The sequence below is a fragment of the Myxocyprinus asiaticus genome, chromosome 8 (genome assembly GCF_019703515.2).
Source record: "Myxocyprinus asiaticus isolate MX2 ecotype Aquarium Trade chromosome 8, UBuf_Myxa_2, whole genome shotgun sequence".
Classification (NCBI taxonomy): domain Eukaryota; kingdom Metazoa; phylum Chordata; class Actinopteri; order Cypriniformes; family Catostomidae; genus Myxocyprinus; species Myxocyprinus asiaticus.
Window position 1 is genome coordinate 20,703,805 of NC_059351.1, and position 22,458 is coordinate 20,726,262.

The 22,458-nt window shown below is 37.3% G+C and overlaps 3 protein-coding genes across 9 annotated transcripts in view; 2 read left to right on the forward strand and 1 right to left on the reverse strand.

Moving 5' to 3' along the window:
- LOC127444954 (uncharacterized) overlaps positions 1-22,458 on the reverse strand; it is a 51,170-nt gene that overhangs the window by 11,266 nt on the left and 17,446 nt on the right. For 4 of the 6 annotated variants that reach the window (XM_051704639.1, XM_051704643.1, XM_051704642.1 and 1 more), the window contains exon 9: positions 6,502-10,565. The gene's annotated coding sequence lies outside the window, so the exon portion shown is untranslated. Of the gene's footprint in view, positions 1-1,721; positions 1,995-5,584; positions 5,692-6,501; positions 10,566-22,458 lie in introns of all 6 variants that reach the window. The other 2 variants (XM_051704640.1, XM_051704641.1) reach the window with 2 other exon arrangements.
- LOC127444956 (uncharacterized) lies at positions 822-5,569 on the forward strand. 2 transcript variants are annotated; one of them, XR_007897898.1, is made up of 5 exons: positions 822-1,068; positions 1,197-1,305; positions 1,739-2,171; positions 2,887-3,046; positions 3,548-5,569. XR_007897898.1 is itself a non-coding variant. In XM_051704644.1 (4 exons), exons 1-4 carry the CDS (start codon positions 822-824, stop codon positions 2,956-2,958), a joined length of 861 nt encoding a protein of 286 aa, XP_051560604.1. In that variant the 3' UTR covers positions 2,959-3,299. The 2 variants fall into 2 exon arrangements, 1 of the variants encoding a protein (XP_051560604.1); XM_051704644.1 differs by lacking the exon at positions 3,548-5,569 and having other exon boundaries at positions 2,887-3,299.
- The window catches only part of LOC127444973 (proline-rich protein 7-like), a 79,626-nt gene continuing 63,702 nt past the window's right edge, over positions 6,535-22,458 (forward strand). The window contains exon 1 of the mRNA XM_051704665.1: positions 6,535-6,558. The gene's annotated coding sequence lies outside the window, so the exon portion shown is untranslated. The remainder of the gene's footprint in view (positions 6,559-22,458) is intronic.

A 22,458-nucleotide genomic window follows, 5' to 3' on the forward strand; every position in this document is an offset into this window, starting at 1 on the left:
TGGCTTTTGTCAGGCAGTATTTACCCAGGAATTTTGCAAGGAAACCAAGGTCTCTCCTAGAAATTAGCATGTGGAAAGCAACTGAATTGAGGCAGTTTTTGCTTTACACCGTTCCCGTTGTCCTACTTAATAATATACCCAATAGAATGTATAGGAACTTTATAATTATGTCTGTATCTGTAAGAATTCTTCTTAGCCCTGATTTGTGTACCGAAAATTGTGACTATGCTGAAGATATTTTGAAAAATGTTGTGAAAGATTTTGGCTTGATTTACGGCCTTGAATTTATTGGATATAACATACATTCTTTGATACACGTTGCCCAAGATGCACGGAAATTTGGTCCTTTGGATAGCATTTCAAAACATTTTTACGTAAACTTAAAAGGATTGAACGGAGGCCCCAAAATCCTGTGCAGCAAATTGTCAGGCACATCCATGAGAAGCAGAGAGTGACAAAACAGAAGAAAATATCTATTTCCTCTCCCATTAAAAAGCTCCATCTCTCTGGACCAGTGACTGATGAACTTGGAACATGTAAGCAGTACAATGATGGACAGACATTAATTTCTTGCTCTAAAGGCGATAACTGTTTTTCCGTAGGGGGAAGAATTCTCATTGTGAGAAATATTTTGCTTTCTTCTTGTGAAGCTGTCAAAGTACTGTGTCATTTCTTTGAAACTATGACTCTTTTTTTCAGCTACCCAACTGACTCAGCATGCCTTGGAATTCACTTTGTTTCAAACTTATCCAAAGACTTGTGTGTTGTGTCGGTTGAGGAATTAAGGAGAAAAATGGTCCTCTTGCCATTAAAGTCTGGATATGTGGCATTGCCACAACTGCACTAGCCTGCTTGTTTTGCATTTTTCCAGCATGCTACCATTTGCAGTTGTGGATTTTATGTATAGTGGAGGTGTAGCTATTGTACACTGCAAGTGGTTTACAGGACCAGAGGAAGATGCTTGTTACTGGCCACCAGGACGAGTCAACATCAGCAAGGCAGTGAAGGATGGACTTGTTCCAAACACTGACTGGCCGCAGTTTAAAGTGCGCATCTTGGGAAAAGCAGGTAATGTGACTGTTTTTGAGTGGTGGTGGTGATAATATTTATGTATCAATTAATTACACACAAACAAGGCATACTTCTGAAATAGTAGTTATTTTATTTTTTTATTTGTAAATGTCTATCACCTACAGGAAACTATGCCCATGCCACAGCAAAGCTTTTGAAGTCTCAGGTGAACTCTGACTTGCAGACAAAGTCAGATTCCAGAGGAAGGATGGGAAAAGGGAAGGTCAAAAGAAGGTAAGACTGTATTTCTTGGATGCATCGATTTTAAAAGTAATGAATGTTCATGAAAAGGACTATTAATTAACTTGGTAATAATGATTGATGAATAGGCTAACAAACAAACAAAAACAAAATAAACCTACCAGTTTTTTTTTTTTTTTTTTTAATGAAACCTATAGTTTTCTCACCTGGCATCTGCTCTTGTTCAAAATAGCTAACACAGGGGGATCTGTCCTTTTATCCAAGCTTACCTGTGTCTAGATCCCACAATAACCATAGCCATAATTGGCACCTGATAAATTTATTAACACTGGTTTACAGACTGTAATTAATCAGTAAACCAAAGATGTTAACAGCTAAGAACATTACGCATATACAGCCCTAATCTGAAATGTATATAGAAATTTATAAAGTACATAATTATGCTTTACATTTTGTGCATTTCAAGGCCAGTGATTCTGTCAAGCTCAGATGAGGAATCAGATGGTGCTGGGCATGATCATCCACCATCCAATGTGCCTTCACCTCCCCCAGTTCCAGAGAACCTCCAACCAGAGGCCCCCCACTCGCTCAACACCCGTCCATTTATCCAGCCCTCTCCACCTTCAACACCTTCAGTTGTTACACCAGATAACCCACGTAGACGTCTGCAAGGTGTCAATTCTGCATTTAGAGATGGCATGTTTGTACACCTCCTAACCCTCCTGGAGGAAATCAAGGAGACGCAGAGGGTTCATGGGAAGATGATACAATCACTCCTCACACAACGTGATGCAACCACTGTTGCAGCACTACCTGATGTCATTTTCCCCCTTAAAACGGTCTCGGATGTTGAAGCAATGGAGCGGAAATTGGCAGACCCCACCTTTCACAAAGAAGTGGTAAGTATGTCCTAATATTACTATTTAGCAAGTTCACCAAATGATCATAGAGTACCATACACTTCACTGAGTTCAATAAAAAATGTCAGGCATATCTCTATAAAATACAGGAATCTCTGTGTGTGTGTGTTCTTTGCATATCTCGACAACCGTTCAGTTGAAGTCGTTTGGGTGAGCAGTTCTGGCTAAAAGCTGTTTTCTGTTACACTTTCACAACAACCAATTGCCTATATTTAAGGCATTTATGGGACTGTAAATTGTAGCTAATAACCTGTAGCAACTCGACGTGAATATAAAACTTGATGTGAACACAAGACAGACATCTCAACGGAAACATTTTCACACTCTAGTTTTTGTGTACATTGCCTTTCTGGATGTGACTCTATCCAAACGGGCACTACATTAGTGGATACCAATGTCGCAAGTGTCAGCTTCCTGCTGCTAGCATGCTGCTAGTCAAATTGCTAGCTAGCTTCCTGAATATAAACAACTTCAGCAAAATGGCAATGTCCAGAGTTCTTACTAAAATGTCCTAAAATTAAAATATCTCTAATACAGGACTTATCATGTCAAGTTGGGCTTTCTGAAATATGACACAAAAAGGTTATCATTATAGGGGGAGACAACACAGAAACACTTTAAGGCTTTTTGGAAAATTCTTAAAGTGTTTCTGTGTAGTCTCCCCCTATAATGATAACCTTTTTTTTCCCCTTAGGTTGCCGTGGTGGCAGATATTGGAGGGAGTACTGTGGATGAAGCCACTCGGAGAATGATGGCCTTCCTTTAGGACCACCCGTTATCAAGAGAGTACAATTTTGTTGGGCGCCATGGAAAGGGAGAATTCCGGGGACTCAAACTGTTTGAGGTTTTATACGGTATGTTTACTTGCTGTAGGATTATTTATAACATATTCATGTTTGAACAGAGTTTATTCAGTAGATTTGAGTTGTTGTTGTTCATAAATCAACGGAATAAAAACAATTTGATCGTATGCAAACAATAGAAAATTTAACTTCAATATTGCTCTGTGCCCATGTTTCTGTGCTTGTTCAGTTAATAAACCCTTGCAACAAAAATTTTGCTATATCCACTTTGGTTAAAAAAAAAAAAAAAAAAAAAAAAACACAATGCTAAGAATCAAAAGTTAAGAAAACTGTTTGTGTATGACAGAATATTATATCTGATACCATTATTGTTTTCTGTTACTTTAAAATGTAAAATCACCTTGCACATTATGCTATATATATAGTCTGACAATGAAAAAAATCTATTTCCTGAAAAATGTCAAAGTGGAGATAAAATGCTTCTTTGTTGCAAGGGCTCAAATATGGAATTTAATCTCACGTTTATGCTCTTTATGTATGTGTATTTCACAGGCAGCTTGAAAAAAAAAAAATGGCCTTACAAACCAAATAAATAGAAAAGATGCTGAAAAGGCAGTGTCAAAGTGGCTAATTGGTGCCAGGGACAGGTGAGGAACCCGTACTGCAAGGGCACATGCAGGAGAGCAAGATGGGTATAAGTCGCTATGCTTTAAATGGAACTACAATGAACAAAATGTTGACATAAATATAAATCCAGGGCATCTTTATGTATTTGGTTAATATGCAAATTACTGTAGTTGAACTAGTAGGGCCCTATGAAACATGAATAATACATATTTAAATAATTTTTTTGCATTTATTAATCACAGACAATAGTCCATATCGCGATTATAATTTGATTAACAGCCCTACTATTGATTTTTTTAATAAAAAAAAAAGACAAATTCCGTGACATTCCACGTTATACAGTAAATTCCATTTTTATGACTTGATTCCGCGCTTCCGTCCACGTTTTCCGCATCGCGGATATCATAGGGCCCTAAACTACAAAACTTGACTGCCTGTCATAGTGTTTATGTATTTTCTGCTGAGACAGCATTTCCACTTTTAAAAAGTCTGTTAAATGCCGGATCAGGGTCATGGTCAACACAAAAAGGCCAGCCCCATGATACAATAAAATAATAATATAATAAATAATATGAATTCAAATCCTAAGGCTAACCTGACACATCTGTTTTAACTGTGAAAAAGGGAATAAAAAGAGTGGCAAAATGGTTGATTCATTTATTTTCTCTATTCAAAGGGCCGTTGGGAGGGTGAGGACGGAGGAGTGAGGAGCTGCACTGCAATTTTGTTTTACTCAAGTTATTCAGATTATTTTTTATATAAGTTTTATACATGTTATTTTTCAGAGTTTTTAATAACTTTAGAACATAACTTAAAGTTATGTTAATATGTTATGCAAGTTATGTACAAATTATTCCCACAAAAATGACTGGTCTCTCTTCATTGAAGCAATACATTTTACATTTTAGTGTACTTAAGTCGGTTAAATGTAATATTTGTATTTAGGGGTTTACTGTAAAATAAGGTAACCCAAGCAGACAAATATGGTAGCCCATTTATATACCTGTTGTGGCCCATAAGACCATTAGACAAGACCTCGCTGGGTCCCATCATCAACCCATGTAGGCAGACTCCTGTAGGCTCCAAATGGGAGAAACCTGGGCTAACCCATGTGAGGCCTCCATGGAAAATGAGGACAAAATTGACTGGGCCCCAAATATCAGCCCAGGTGCAACCCCTTTGGGCCCCACATGGGAGTGCTGGCTGGGAGCAGTATACATTCCTTAATATATTTATTTTTAAATGTTAGAACTATAAAACAGACATAACACAAGAAGAACATGACTGCCAGATCACCACTTCATAACCTCAGACTAATCAGAAACAATGACCTAGTATCTATGACCTAGTATCAACAACAAAGATTTTAAAATAAATACATTAACTTACATTTATTTGAACACAAAATCCATGCTTCTATCCTTGTGAATGAACATTTCCGTCACTTTGTTGTAAAAGTCGACCTCTTGTCGAAGTTTTGATAGCCTCTCATTCTCTATTTTTAATTGAAACTAACTAACTGCCAAATCTACGTAGGTCGCTGATGCTTGCAGTATATACATTTTAGCACTTACTAACGCATTAGGTGAACTTGTATGTGTTGACACAAAACTAAAATCTAGCCTATCAGATGACTGAAAGAAGGAGCTTCTGATTGGCTTAAACAATATGGTAAGCATGCTTACCTTGGCCATTTGTAGTAATGGGCATGATTCAGTTTGAATAAATGAAAGGGCGGTAAACAATGGAATCAGAGAAAGCAAAACATAAAGTGCTTATACCTGAGGGTGGCGCCAAAGCAAATAAATGAATAACTGTGGAAAAGATGACGAATTTGAACAAAAACAGTAGTTTATATTAACAATTACATTTAAATATTTCATACTGTCATTTTTCTTTTCACCCTTCTGTTAGGTAAGCACTGCTTTTCTTATATGGATGGCACATCCCTGATATACATACCTTTTGTTTTACCTCTTTTGGACTAATATTGAAAAAGACCTGTGTATTTTAAATCTTCTGGTTGATAAATGGCTTCTGGCTGTGAAAATGGGGTGTGACATTCAAGCCTTGAGAAAAGTAAAAGGCAGCTGTTAAAGGTGGAGTGTGTAGTTTCTGCGCTACTACTGGCACCAAACAGAATTAAAAAAAGTATATTTTCAAACATCACTTGCCAACACCCCTCAGACTCATCACGCCCTTTCGCACTCTTTGATTCCCTATGAACAAATAGGCCATTCCAAATAAAAGATGATAAACGTTTAACGTCGTAATAAGCAAGATCACTAGAACATAAACACACCAGACAAAAAGCGTTGCAGAGGAATCGGCTCGTCCGATACCATTGCCAGTGTTACGGTTCATCTGGTTTTCATGTTAAAGGTGGAGTAAGCAATTCCTGAGAAAGACCGTTGATATTTGAACTCAACAGCCAACCAAACACACCCCTACCTTCAGTGCTCTTTCAGAAGCTCTGCCCCCCACATTCATGTAAGAGCATTGCCAGTGCTGTGTGGATTGGTCTGATCCACTTGGTTTATTTTCTATTTTACAGAGCCAGGGCTGTGTACAAACACCTGATTTTTTTTAAGCGCACACAGAATGGACAGCTAGTGGACCATGAAGAGATATTTGCAGAATTTGACAAAGTGTATTGGAATAAAATTAAACACTCCACCTTTGTGACACCATCCCTTCATTTTTAATCGGTTAAGTATGACAGACTCACTGACTAGTAGGACAAGATCAGTGAAAACAGTCACCAAGTGTGTGTGACACCCCCCACCCAAATCGAGTTGTTCTGAGTCTGCTTGTGTGGAGCCAGCAACACATTTTGCACAACCAGGACAAAACTGGGCAAGGTAGAAGGAAAGTCTTACCTGTCTGTCGTTGCCGAGCGCGGGTACACCAGAGTGACAACGAATGGGCAGGAAATGGTGAGTGAGTGACTGTTCTTCCACCAGAGGGCGCTTACAGACACCTTCGTGAAGCCGTCATTTTTTTAAATATTGAGAACATATGTAACCTCTACTATTAGTGACTGTTGAAATCTGTTAATTCCAATGATTTGTGACTGGTATACAAACGGGAATTAGCCTCTGTAGTCTAAATACATGTCCAGTAATCTCAAACGACAGTAATTGGTCCATCCTGACCAGTGCTGAGAAAAGTAACGGCTACCACGTGCCAGTACAGTTTTTAATTAATTTAATTATTTTTTTATTTAGTTCAGTTACAGACAAGTAAAATGCAAAAAGTACAAGGCAAATATAAGGCATTGTGGTACAGTTCAAAGTATGTGAAACAGAGAATAACAACAAGTAAAACATAAAATGAACGTAAAAATAATAATAAATAATAATAAAATATGAATATATCTACGTGCCAGTACAGTCCATGTGAAAGATTATTTTCACAGAAACAATGGTATACTCGCATAAACAACTTACACCTAAATTTCTGATGTATAAAGGTTCTGATAAATTCATTATTGGACAAATGAATACACGCATCAAAGGGGGTGGCATAAAGCAATATTTACTGAAATTTTTATTTGACAAGTAAACATCTCACTTTTAAGAAAAGTTCATACATTTTTATTCATCAGTGCAGCTGAAAAAGCATTAATACTTTTGGTAAAAAGCCAAATTATCATCATGTTAACATCATTCAACCTTTTGTTAGTTTTGCAGAAAAGCAACTGATTATATTATTATTATTTTACTTTAAATAAAAAGTAAATAAATGTAAATAGACAATACAATATAGGGAATACAGTGACAAAGTGAATATAATGTTACTGTCTGTATTCATTGCACTTGCCATTATTTACATGCATGCTAATTTTATAGACAAAACTGCAAAATAACACATTTAACAATCATTGAAAGTTTACTTTTTTATTGTTGTTTGAGGACATTTTTTCTCCCTCAAAATATTTGATAAGTGACATCTCATAGACTTCCACTGATTTCATAGCAGGCTAATGATATTTTCTATTCCCTACCCCCCACAGAAACCTGTGCAAATCAATAGATTTAAAGCTAAACATGATTTGGCTGAATTATAAGCCTTTTACTAGTGAGGACCACCTAAAATGTCCTCACTAGTGGGTTTTCTACAAGTTTCACATGTATGTGGATGAATAAGAATTTTCACAAATGCCAACTTACAACATTGCATAATATTCACTCTACTTTTTAATAAATAAAAAATATTAGTTAATATAAATGAACTAAGGGAATAAAAAAAGCAAAGGTCTTATGCAAGATATGCAGACCTCAAAGTCTATGGCTTTCCCTTTAACTTAAAGCAGAGGCCATCCCCCTACTGTCACCAAGAGTTCATTTGCATGCTTCATGTCACAGTAAAAATAGTGCAGCATGGTGACCCAAGTACTTCCTTAGTTTTTTTTGTTTTTCTGATCTAAGCAAAACATTTTTGTGTTAGTGTTTCAGCATTTTATTACTTTTTTTTTCCGGCAGCATACATTTAACACCATACAAAAATAACTTGACAATATTATGTATGCACAGACCTCAGGACTATAATCTCTTTGACAAAGATGGAGACTATTATTCTCCATCTTTGTCAAAAACCTCTAGGTCAGTGTGGTCATTTAATGGAGCACTTTTCTATGCTGGTACTTACTGAAAAAGCCAATGAAGAACAATTATTCTAATTTGATGTATGACACGTTGCAAAACGCATAAACTGATTCAAATGAGAAGCACGAACTTTACATTATAAACAAGAATGAGCATTCTGAATGAACATGGAAGAAGGACATTTACATTCGTATATTTGAAATAATGGACACCAAGTTTAACAGAAGACATGCACAAAATGATGATACAATTTTTTGAAAAACAGTAAAGCTAATAGGTGATTGCAAGTCATTATTGATTTACTTTAAAACCACATCTCGAAAAAATAATAAATATTTGAATTCAGTGAGCAAGATAGTCCTCAATCAAAACCGCACCCAAACACTAAGGGGAAAGTCCAAGCAATGCATCACAGGGAGTTACCCATTTGGCCCAAAGCAGCTGGGGCCTAGAAAAGGGAAACTGTATAACTGTTTAACAGTGATGATTCTGGTTTTGAATGTTCTTTTAATAAGAATTTTAAAACAAGAATCAACGTACATGAGTTCCTCTTTTCATACAATCAAATACAAAGTAGCACATTTTTATGTAGGTAGATGCAGACCATTTAAATGTGAAAATGTAGAAAAAAGAAATTGATAGTTACATTGTTGTTCATATTTTAAAACCTTTGAATTTCCACAGTAATTGCACAACTGCACCAGCTACCACAACTGACCTAGAATGACATTTCCTGACCGATGGCGTTTTCACACTTGAGTCTTTCACTCTCTAGGCATTCAGATGGTTCATCGTCTTAAAAGTTGACCTTATTTATATAGTCTTTCCAGTCACACTATTTATTTTTATAACTCTCAAGATCCATCCTGACATTGATAAAAATAGTCTAGTTCATTTTAAAGATGCCAGTTTATTTGAATCGCTCTCAGTACTCTGAAACCAGGATGAACACATTGAAGCAATAGTTCACCCAAAATGAAAATTCTCTCATCATTTTCTCACCCTCACATCATCCCAGATGTGTATGATTTTCTGTCTTCTGCAGAACACAAATGAGAAATTTCAGCTCTGTAAGTCCATACAATGCAAGTGAATGGTGACCAGGACGTTGAAGCTCCAGAAAGCACATAAAGGCACTAAGGCAGCATAAAAGTAATCCATACGACTCCAGTATTTCTATCCATGGCTTCTGAAGCGATCTAATCGACGGACCAAAATATTACTCCTTTTTCACTATAAATCTTGACATCATGATTTTAAGCTTGATTACATTTCCTATAATGCCATCTAGTGCTCTGCGCATGTGTCAAGCACTAGAAAGTGTAATTGAGCTTGAAATTGTGATTGTGCTAAGAGACAGCAATGGCAAGATGTACAGCAAAAAAATAATACAATTTTGTTCTGTTCTTACCCAAAATCCATTAGCTCGCTTCTGAAGACATTGATTTAACCACTGGAGTGGATTACGTTTATGCTGCCTTTATGTGCTTTTAGGAGATTCAAAGTTTTGGTCACCATTTACTTGCATTGTGAGGACATAGAGAGCTGAAAAATTATTCTAAAAATCATTATTTGTGTTGTGCAGAAGAAAGTCATACGCATCTGGGATGGCATGAGGGTGAATAAATTAAAGAATTTTCATTTTTGGCTGAACTGTTCCTTTAAATTCAGAATTGAGATGCACTATAATTTGTGATTTAAAGAGGAGCAATCCTGTCTAGCAATTTATTTTATATTTCCTTATTTAATTTTGGTGTAGCACAATGTTGGTGTTCCCCTAACAATCATGACATCTCAGTTTTAACATGCAACATCCTGCAACTTATTTAAAAAACAAAAACTAAATAGACATGTTTACATTACCTGCTGTGAAAAAATAATACATTTCAGGATGCTCTTTAAAAACTTTTTAAAATATACCATCAATAAGATGGAGTTAACAGTTCATGGAAATCTCCTGTGACCCCATCTGCATCTCTGACCCTAAGGTTGAGGACTTATGCTGTAGAAGACGCCTATATCATTATCACAGCAGTCAACGCAGATATGCTGTATCCCAGATTGAACTGATCACAAATAACAGTGTGGATAGTCAGATCAGATTAAAAAAAAACAATCAGGACTGTCTGCAGTGAGACCATAGAACAGCACTAATCATGAGTGATTTATGAATAAATGCCAATATTAAGCAACGGTTGAAGTCTGGTCCTCTCAAACAAACTAAATTCACACAACAAAGATTGTTCCTGTGAAAGAAATTTTTCAAGCTGACAAGTCTTCATTCTGCAGCATCGATGCACTTTCTCCCCAACAATGCAGTAGTAGAGTTGCTATTTCTAGAAAATAAAATATGCAAGGAGGAAGTCTTGTCAAGAGCATCAAAAAACAGGAACAATGTACTGAACAACACGATGGCATTGCATTTATTAGTATGTACTGTCAAGTAATTTTTTTGTATTTTTTTTTGTATAGCACTTTTCACAACACACATGGTTTCAAAGCAGCTTTACAGAAAATCAAGCATTAACAGAAAATGAAGCTGTAATATCTGTAGTGTCTCAGAGTCAAGAGAATTGTGTCATAAAATAAATAAGTAAATAATAACTGTTTTTAGAACCCCAGTGAGCAAGCCTAAGGCAACTGTGTCAAGGAACACAAAACTCCATATGTTGGTTAAAGCTGCGCTATGTAACTTTGTGCTATCTAGCGATATCTGTGGTTGAAAATTACAAATTGCAAGCAATTTTCAGAAGAACACTTTACGTCAGTCATGCTTCGACTCTGCTCCTTGTGGATGAATCGCACGATTTGAGCTGTGGTGTGTGGTGGACTTTTGAAATGAGGCGGCAGTGTGCCATCTCAGTGTTTCTTCCCCACTCATACAAATTTGAAATCTGATTTATCACAACATATGATATGAAAAAGTAGGCCTGCATTAAAATATTTAATATAAAAAGTCACATATTTTCCTTATAAATGCAACAACATAACAAAATGCTAAAAATGTCTGTTGTTCTATATGTAACATAGTTTCCTTAAATCATCAAATTTGTATAGGCCATGTACATACAGTTGTGTTCAAAAGTTTGCATACCCTGGCAGAAATTGTAAAATTTTGGCATTGATTTTGAAAATATGACTGATCATGCAAAAAAAAAAAAAAACTGTATATAAGGATAGTGATCATATGAAGCCATTTATTATCACATAGTTGTTTGGCTCCTTTTTAAATCATAATGACAACAGAAATCACCCAAATGGCCCTGACCAAAATTTTACATACCATTGAATGTTTGGCCTTGTTACAGACACACAAGGTGATGCACACAGGATTAAATGGCAATTAAAGGTTAATTTCCCACACCTGTGGCTTTTTAAATTGCAATTAGTATCTGTGTATAAATAGTCAATGTGTTTGTTAGCTCTCACATGGATGTAATGAACAGGCTAGATACTGAGCCATGGAGAGCAGAAAAGAACTGTCAAAAGACCTGCGTAACAAGGTAATGGAACTTTATAAAGATGGAAAAGGATATAAAAAGATATCCATATCCTTGAAAATGCCAGTCAGTACTGTTCAATCACTTATTAAGAAGTGGAAAATTTGGGGATCTTTTGATACCAAGCCAAGGTCAGGTAGACCAAGAAAGATTTCAGCCACAACTGCCTGAAGAATTGTTCGGGATACAAAGAAAAACCCACAGGTAACCTCAGGAGAAATACAGGCTGCTCTGGAAAAAGATGGTGTGGTTGTTTCAAGGAGCACAATACGATGATACTTGAACAAAAATGAGCTGCATGGTCGAGTTGCCAGAAAGAAGCCTTTACTGCGCCAGTGCCACAAAAAAGCCCAGTTACAATATGCCCGACAACACCTTGACATGCCTCACAGCTTCTGGCACACTGTAATTTGGAGTGACAAGACCAAAACAGAGCTTTATGGTCACAACCGTAAGCGCTATGTTTGGAGAGGGGTAAACAAGGCCTATAGTGAAAAGAATACCATCCCCACTGTGAAGCATGGTGGTGGCTCACTGATGTTTTGGGGGTGTGTGAGCTCTAAAGGCACAGGGAATCTTGTGAAAATTGATAGCAAGATGTTATCAGAAAATACTGGAAGACAGTTTGCATTCTTCTGCACGGAAGTTGCGCATGGGACGCTCTTGGACTTTCCAACACGACAATGACCCTAAGCACAAGGCCAAGTTGACCCTCCAGTGGTTACAGCAGAAAAAGGTGAAGGTTCTGGAGTGGCCATCACAGTCTCCTGACCTTAATATCATCGAGCCACTCTGGGGAGATCTCAAATGTGCGGCTCATGCAAGACGACCAAAGACTTTGCATGACCTGGAAGCATTTTGCCAAGACGAATGGGCAGCTATACCACCTGCAAGAATTTGGGGCCTCACAGACAACTATTACAAAAGACTGCACGCTGTCATTGATGCTAAAGGGGGCAATACACAGTACTAAGAATTAAGGGTATGCCGACTTTTGAACAGGGGTCATTTCATTTTTTTCTTTGTTGCCATGTTTTGTTTTATGATTTTGCCATTCTGTTATAACCTTCAGTTGAATATGAATCCCATAAGAAATAAAAGAAATGTGTTTTGCCTGCTCACTCATGTTTTCTTTAAAAATGGTACATATATTACCAATTCTCCAAGGGTATGCAAACTTTTGTACACAACTGTATAAGCCCAAAAAAATTAACATTACATATGTTAATTGTCATATCAGATTTCTATACGGGAAGGCATTTGAAATAACAATTTGACACTGTAAATAGCATGAAATAAAAATTTTTGTAAGTTGATATTAACACTGTTTATTAAATCAAGTCAAATCAAAGACTCATCAAGTAAATGCATTGTTTAATATTATTATTTTTTCATTGCCACAAAAACAATACCTACAACAATACAGCAACAACCATATTTCTTGTATATTTCATCTGTTTACCTATTATTTTATAGTCATCTTATTTTTGGATCATCCATCATCTACTCCTTGGTAAATACAGGGTTCGTGATGGCACATATCTGTACCTTTAAGAGCAATTGCTCTTAATTCTAAGTTAATTTTGATTTGGATGTGACCAAAAGTGTGGCTGTCTGTGTCACTTAGTTGTTTTTTGTGCAAATAGTTTCTCCACTTCCATCAGTTCATCCCAATCATAGAGATCTGCAGAGACACACTGTGAGGACGAGAGCATGAGAGACGGGCTTTATCGCATTGATTGATTGACAGCGTATTGAATGAATCAGCAATAATCTGAGCCAATGTCTCCCCTCATATGACTTTTTGCTGTATTCGGCAGTTAACTGATCATGACTGGAAGATATTCAGAGCCGGAGTCATAATGTGCTATTTTCATGTTGATATTGTTCTGTTATATGATTAAATATTAAAAAATTAAATACTGTATTACTTGCTTTGATGATGATAAACAACATTCTTATTTACATATTTTGAATGAATTAATTTTACACTTTTCTGACACTACACTCAAAGCGCTTTTACATCGAGAACAGAGGACTCTCCTCAATCACCACCAGTTACCAGTGTTTCATCTACTCTAATGTTTGTATTGTTCTACACATCAATTTAAGAGGTGAAACTCGTGATATTGCTGATTTGAGTTTAATGTAAACTTTATTATTTTTACATTATGTTGTGTTAAATCACTGACGAAAACGTTAGCTGACGACAGATTTTGTAATTTCGCCAAGAAATTTACAGTGTGACATCAAATGGTCCCTTCACAATTTTAGCAATAAATGCTTTTTGAGTTATTAATAATACAAAGTGTATATCCGATTCGATTATTTATCTTATTTATTATACATCTGTGTTGGTTTAGAAATATTTAAAAAAAATATATATTATTTACTTTATTTAAAAAAAAAAAATTCCTTTCAACTGTACTTGACTTTATGACTCAGTGATTGTATTCATACATTGTTGGATCTGTGTAATTTTTTACATCTTATTGAACATTTATATTGAACCTTCTGTTTTTCAATAAAAAAAGAAATTCACAGTTTTCAGACAATCACCACACCCTCCACAATAGTAGCATTTTTCATCACAATGTGTGGACTTTTCAGACGGTCCCTTAACTAACCTAATGAAAAATGTCCAACTTGTATCAATGTTAAATTAATGATCTGGAACAATTTAGCCGTGACGCCATCTGTCCAGCTAACAGGACAAATCACGTCCGTACTGATTCGACAGGGTATGCATCATTTCATATTTAAATACAGAACGATCTTGTATTTTACGGGAAAGGTGGACATCTCGACTCTGTGAAGTATCAGCACTTTACAGCCACATGTTTATTGGCAATTTTTAAAAATGTAATACTTTAGGAGGAGTCACATGACGCCATGCGAGGTTCGGATGTGTGAACGGCGAGCTCTGTGCACTTTGCTAGTTTTGATACTTTTAATGATATAAACTGGTGAGATATGATACACCCTGATCCATAAGTGTTCTAGGAAGACAACATGTCAAATAATTCAAAATTGTACACCCCCACCCCCCAACCCCGGAGGCCTCGGACCAGGGAGTCAGTTTGGCCGGAGAGGTGAAAGAGATTCGGCGTGAATTGCTTGGTAATGCTGACGAAGGTCGTTGCTGCAACATGTCGATTGATCACGGACATGGAGACAAGAGTAGGGGATGTCGAGAAACAGATTGATTATCTGGAGTGATCGAAAGGGGATTAGCTGCTAATCCGCTAGCGACCAAAGCAGACTTGGAGCGTGTCTTGGAAAAGTTGGAGGATATGGATAATCGTAGTCGACGGAACAACGTCCGAATTGTAGGAATTCCTGAGCGAGCAGAGGGTCAGAATATGATGGAATTTCTGGACGGGCTCTTTCCGAGTCTGCTCGACATAACAGGCCATAAGCTGGAAATCGAGCGAGCTCAGAGTTCCGGCTCAGCGATCCACTGAGGGAGACAGACCCTGATCGATTCTGGCCAAATTTCTGAGATCATCCGATAAAGATTTTGTATTATGCGAGGCGAGGAGTAAAGGAAGGCTTTCTTGGAAGAACCACAACATTTTCTTGTTCCCAAACTTTGCGAATTCAACAAGAGAGAAACGTGATCGATTCAAGGAATGCAAGAAACTCTTACATCAACGAAAGGTCGCTTTTGCACTGATGTTCCTGGCCAAATTGAGAACAGATGCTAAGGATGGCCGCAAAGTTTTACATGTCTCCTGCAAGCATTGTCCTTCATAAAGTCAATGGAGTAAGTCATTGTGTGATACTCATGTTGCAGCCGAGTGCGCCTAAATCACTGAACATTGACCGTCCAAGGAAACTGGGTGCCTTTTTTGTTTCTTTTTGTGCTGGTTCCACCTAGCGGCTGGAGTTTGTGTAGTAACACTCCTTCGGGACAATGTTGTGGATGAATCTGCATGTACTTTGTGCATATGCCTCCTATTGGTTGGAGTGTGTTTTGTGGAGTATTTCTTGCAGAACACTGGAGTGATTAGGTCATTTGTTGCACTCATGTAACAGTCGAATGGGTCGGCTCACTGAACATTCGTTTGACTGCCTGAGGAAACTGAACGGCTTTTTTTTTTTTTTTTTTTTTGCTGGTTCCACTAGCAGCTGAAGCTTGTTTTGTGGAGGAACACACCTTCGGGACAGTTATGTGGATGAATCTACATGTTCTTTGTGTTTATCCTGCCTATTGTCTGGAGGTTGTTTAATATATTATCTTTGTTGTGTAATTCTGTCTCACAAAATTTGTATAGAAACACCGGACTTGAGCAATCCGAAGGCAAATTTGTCGCGGGGGCTCTCGTAGGCGTACATGGACTGTTTGAGTTTAGAAGGATGGATGCCAGTTGGCGCTGTCGTACGCGGCATTAATGCGCTCGTTTTTCTTTTTTCTGTTTGTTTGGTTTTGGGGGAAGTTCAGGGTTTGATTGTTGCACTAATGTTGGAATGTGGTCTTCATAATCTTGTTTTTGACACACAATCTATTTTTTCTAATATGTCAAATGTTAGTATGAGTGGATTGTCTCTCTCCACATGGAATGTGAACGGGTTGGGGCACCCCATAAAAAGAAGAAAGGTTATTTATTTTCTTAAGCGTAAGAAATATGATATAGTGTTTCTTCAAGAAATGCATCTTTCCCTGCAGGAAGTTGAAAAATGTGGGAAGATATGGCGTGGGCATGTTTTCTTTAGTGCTGGCTCAAGTAAGAGCAGGGGAGTCACTACATTGATAAGTAAACATCTACAATTCAAATGTCTCAAATAGAGTAAATATAAATTAGGAAGAGTCATTATGGTTTTAGCAGAAATTCAGGGGCAAAGGTTGATTTTGGCTAATATTTACGCACCTAACGCTGATGATCAGGGCTTTTTTTATAAATCTTGAAGGGATGTTGCAAGTCGCTGACACCCCTCATGATATAATATTGGGAGGAGACTTTAATCTATTGATGAACTCAATCCTTGATCATAGTGAAGCAATATATATATATATACACACACAAGTCCCTCATTTCATCTGTTGTTGATTGCTCAATTGGAAACATCTTAGTCTCAGATCACGCCCTGGTGAATTTACAGATGTTACCACATACGGAGAAAAAGAAATCAGATAGTTGCCGCTTTAATGTATCCCTTTTGCAAAATCCTGATTTCCAACAAATGTTAAAGGCTGAAATCTTTGGGCGTGGCTTGGAAGGCACTTAAGGTGGTTCTTAGGGGCTGGATCATACAGTATGCCTCATTCACCAAAAATCCAGAGCACGAGAACTCGTGGAGTTGGAAGGGAATATTAAAAGTGCCGAGGCAGAGCTGAAGCGCCGAATGTCGTCTGATGGCCTCAGAGAATTGACCTGATTGAAATACAGATATAACACTATTTTGTAGTGGAAGGTGGAGTTTTGGCTATTCAGAGCAAGACAGTCATACTTTGAGTCAGGGGACAAAGCAGGAAAACTTTTGGCTAGATGTATAAAACAGAGAGAGTCTTTTTCTACCATTCCCTCAGTGAAATCTGCTAGTTGTGAAATTTTTACCTCGGCCATTGATATTAATAATGCTTTAAAAGAATTCTATCTTCATCTACTGATGAAGATATTAGAAACTTGGTGGAACCATTAGAACTCCCTAAACTGACGACTGAGCAAAAAACTTATCTTGATTCTGAGATAAATTTGGAGGAGCTTGGTAAGGTAATAAAGGCCTTGCCTACAGGCAAGTCTCTGGGGCCAGATGGCTTTGCCGCTGAATTTTTTTATATCTTATGCTACAGAACTGGCTCCACTTTTGTTAGAAGTTTATATGGAATCATTATAGAATGGAAAGCTTCCGCCAACCATGACACAAGCCCGGATCAGTCTGATTCTTAAAAAGGACAAAGATCCAAGCGAGTGTAAGAGTTACTGTCCAACTTCCCTGATCCAGCTAGACGTAAAAATATTGTCAAAATTCTGGCTAACCGATTAAGTAAAGTTATGACATCTCTTAAACATATAGATCAGGTGGTGTTTATTCGGGGCCGCAGCTCTTCTGATCACATTAGGTGTTTCATCAATATCACGTGGTCAGTGGCAAATGATCAGACTCCGGTCACTGCCATCTCACTTGATACCGAAAAGGTGTTTGATATGGTAGACTGGGGTTATCTTTTTAAGATTTTGGAAATATACGGGTTCGAGAATACTTTTATTGGATGGATTAAGTTACTTTATAGACATCCAGTAGCAGCGGTACAAACAACTGGATTAATTTCAGATTATTTTACTCTGGATAGGGGCACCCGGCAGGGTTGCCCTCTTTTCCCATTATTGTTCTGTCTTGTCCTGGAACCATTAGCAGCCGTGATAAGAAGGGAAGATGATTTTCCAGGTATGGAGCATAAGCTTTTGCTTTACGCAGATTATATATTATTATTTGTCTCCAACCCCATTAGATCTATGCCTTATTATTACAGAATTACTAATTCCTTTTCTAAGTTCTCAGGATACAGAGTCAGTTGGTCTAAATCTGAAGCTTTGGGTCTGACAGCATACTGCCCAGTAACGGCTTTCCAGCCAGGCGCCTTCCAGTGGCCTAAACAGGGCATTAAGTATTTGGGCATTTTATTCCCAGCAAATTTGTCTGATTTAGTTAGAGTTACTTTTGACCCCTTAATGAAAAGGTTTGAGCAATGTGGGCAGGTGGGCTTCATTACATTTATCGATGATTGGGAAAGTTAATGTTATTAAAATGAATTGTATTCCAAAATTTAACTACCTGCCACAATCTCTCCCTGTAGATGTCCCCGTCTCTTATTTCAAGCAATTTGATAGCATAGCGAAGTCCTTCATTTGGGATGGTAAGCATCCTAGATTACATTTTAATAAGTTACACAGGCCGATTGAAAAATGTGGGCTAGGCCTACCCAAGATTTTGTTTTATTATTATGCATTCGGTCTCAGACATTTGGCTCATTGGTCGCTTCCACCTGATAGAGCCCCTCCCTGGTTTTGTATTGAATAGGAAGTTCTTGCCCCTATTTCGCCATTGCAAAGCCTTTCTATCAAACTAATTGGAAAAGTTACACCCCGTTATCTCGCATTTGCATGGTAAGGACAAAAGTGTCCAGAGTGTTTAATTCGGACATTTATTTAAATGTTGCCTCAAGCATATGACCTGCTCTGTATTGTTTTTGGGAGCAGCACACACCCCCCTAAGGTAGCAGATACTCTGGGAGGAGTGATTACTGCTTTCGGAAAAGGTCATGAGGCATCAATGTATTACTGCCTGCTAATTTAGAGTCTGGGGTTCAGAGCTTTAACTTCTATCAAGAGATTATGGGAGAAAGATTTAAACTTGGTATTGGAGGAGGGAGTGTGGGTGAGGATTCTAAAAAACTTCAAGTCTGCATCTAGAGATGCAAGGGATTGCCTTATGCAAGTCAAGATGTTACATTGATTCTATTGGACCCCCTCTAGATTGTATAGGCTTGGCCTTAAAGACACACCCACATGCTGGCGATGCCAATCAGAAGATGGAGACACAACCCTCGTTTTTAGGAGTGTGTTAAGATCCAAGAAATTTGGTTGAAGGTTCAGAGTTTTATATGTGACGTTTTGGACACTCAAATTTCATTTTGCCCCAGACTCTGTATTTTGGGCAATGGGGCGGTCATAAATTTGGAGGATAAACACAAAAATTGGGTTCTGACCAGTATTATGATTGGTAGGCAGATTATTTTAAGGGGATGGAAGTCGGATGGAGCGCCCTCATTTCCGGAGCGGTGTGCAGAGATGGGGAGGTTGGCAGCTTTCGAGGAGGTCAAGCAGAAGGCTGGGGGTTCGACATTTGTTTGATAGGAAATGGGGCAATTATTTAGTGTTTTTGGGGGACTCTCGGGGAGGGGCTGTGGAGAGAGAAGTTTAGTTTTAATTATATATGATTATTTTATTTTTTGTTTTCTTTTGTGTTTTTTTGTGTGTGTATTCTTATTTGTGACCACAGGGGTGATCGTTGGGGGTCAGGGTGGGGTTGGTGATTGGGGAGGGGTAATAGTGGGGGTTAAATGTTCAATGTTGATTCAATCTATACAGGTGCTGGTCATATAATTAGAATATCATCAAAAAGTTGATTTATTTCACTAATTCCATTCAAAAAGTGAAACTTGTATATTATATTCATTCATTACACACAGACTGATATATTTCAAATGTTTATTTCTTTTAATTTTGATGATTATAACTGACAACTAAGGAAAATCCCAAATTCAGTATCTCAGAAAATTAGAATATTGTGAAAAGGTTCAATATTGAAGACACCTGGTGCCACACTCTAATCAGCTAATTAACTCAAAACACCTGCAAAGGCCTTTAAATGGTCTCTCAGTCTAGTTCTGTACGCTACACAATCATGGGGAAGACTGCTGACTTGACAGTTGTCCAAAAGACGACCACTGACACGTTGCACAAGGAGGGCAAGACACAAAAGATCATTGCAAAAGAGGCTGGCTGTTCGCAGAGCTCTGTGTCCAAGCACATTAATAGAGAGGCGAAGGGAAGGAAAAGATGTGGTAGAAAAAAAGTGTATAAGCAATAGGGATAACCGCACCCTGGAGAGGATTGTGAAACAAAACCCATTCAAAAATGTGGGGGAGATTCACAAAGAGTGGACTGCAGCTGGAGTCAGTGCTTCAAGAACCACTACGCACAGACGGACCTTAACCCCATAGAAAATCTATGGGGTATTGTGAAGAGGAAGATGCGATATGCCAGACCCAACAATGCAGAAGAGCTGAAGGCCACTATCAGAGCAACCTGGGCTCTCATAACACCTGAGCAGTGCCACAGACTGATCGACTCCATGCCACGTCGCATTGCTGCAGTAATTCAGGCAAAAGGAGCCCCAACTATGTATTGAGTGCTGTACATGCTCATACTTTTCATGTTCATACTTTTCAGTTGGCCAAGATTTCTAAAAATCCTTTCTTTGTATTGGTCTTAAGTAATATTCTAATTTTCTGAGATACTGAATTTGGGATTTTCCTTAGTTGTCAGTTATAATCATCAAAATGAAAAGAAATAAACATTTGAAATATATCAGTCTGTGTGTAATGAATGAATATAATATACAAGTTTCACTTTTTGAATGGAATTAGTGAAATAAATCAACTTTTTGATGATATTCTAATTATATGACCAGCACCTGTATATGTTGTGTTTTTTCTTTGTTATATGTCTACGAATCAATAAAAAAATATTAATTGAAAAAATTTTAATACTTTAAATATCACATTACCCGCTAAGAATACAGGCCGACGCGAGTGAAACACTGGAGACCGGTAATTGAAAACTGTCAAATTGTGGAACATATCCGAGTTCAGGAAAAAGGTGGATACATTATTATTTCAGGAGCTCAGGTTTTTCACAAAAAGGACAAGGCCTATGTAGATTTATACTGTATTTTTGATACATATTTACATTAGAAAAAGTTTCTATTACGGTTTGACACTTTTTTTTTGTCCATTTTGCACGTCATCATCTAGTAAAATATATTATTTTCGTAGACTATGTCAGAGTAAAACTGACTAAAATTAATGAATATGAAATGACAAAATATGAGCTATTTTTCAAGGAAATTTTTGTAAAAAACTAAAACTGTGACAAAGGAAAAAATGGCAGTTGATAAAGTGAAAATATAGGCCTAATAACGCTGTAAAATAAAAACATAACGTGCAATAATGGGGATAAAATATATTTTAATAAACATGAAAATAATATGTACAAGAAGTCAATTTCAGAAGTCATACATATTAGTAAATATAAACGGTAACTTCCCCTGACAACGTAGATACTGTACATATCGATCTGTTAACACGTGTAATATTCGATTTATAAAAGCAAGACAACCCTACTAGACAACATACTATATCCAATTCCAAGCATTATAGCAGGTAAACAACTTCGTCAAACGGATAACAGATAAACATCCATCCAGACTGCAACGATGCTGTCCTGAACTGTGTGATTGTGACTGACTGAACTGAACAGCATCCTCAGCCAGAAAACACGGACATGACGTAATTACACAAATAGGAGCGACACAAACCAGAGATTTTGCACCAAATCTGACTGACAGCTCAAAATACAAATAATTTTTATAGGCTTATCGAAATAAATTGGGGTAAGGTAAGGACATTGTTTTTAACACTGATTGTTTATGTACTTAATCAATAATGGCAATTTGTTCATTTTTAACCAAAAAACCTTACATAGTGCAGCTTTAATGGAGAAAAATAAACTTACTGGTTGCTCTATTGCATTCAGACACAATGAATGGGGACTGACGTGTTCAAGTTTCAAAAAGAAAGCATGAGAGCTATAGCGTCTTCCCAGTTGTTAACTAATCTTTCTTTTACCTTGGAACTTTTCAATGATTCTGTGGATCCATTTCACAAAACTGGTTTGAACATTTTGTTCAGAATTTTATGTTGCTTTTTGAAGCTTTTAAGCTCTGATCCTCATTCACTGTAATTGCATGATAAAGAACACCTAGTGCACTCTTCAAAATATCTCCTTTTGTGTTCCTCTAACGAGAGAATGTTCTATAGGTTTGGAACAACATGAGAGTGAATAAATGATGACAGTCATTTATATGAACCTTGCAATGAGCACTCAACAGTGATTATGAATAAGAGAAATCAGAATAATCAGACCTCAACAGACATGCAATG

What these genes read in the sequence shown, in the direction of transcription:
- LOC127444956 (XM_051704644.1), top strand. Translation starts at nt 822, where the DNA reads ATGTGGCATTGCCACAACTGCACTAGCCTGCTTGTTTTGCATTTTTCC. An exon ending in AAAGGGAAGGTCAAAAGAAG is followed by an intron (nt 1,306 to 1,738) that starts GTAAGACTGTAT and finishes GTGCATTTCAAG; the next exon opens with GCCAGTGATTCTGTCAAGCT. An exon ending in CCACCTTTCACAAAGAAGTG is followed by an intron (nt 2,172 to 2,886) that starts GTAAGTATGTCC and finishes TTTTCCCCTTAG; the next exon opens with GTTGCCGTGGTGGCAGATAT.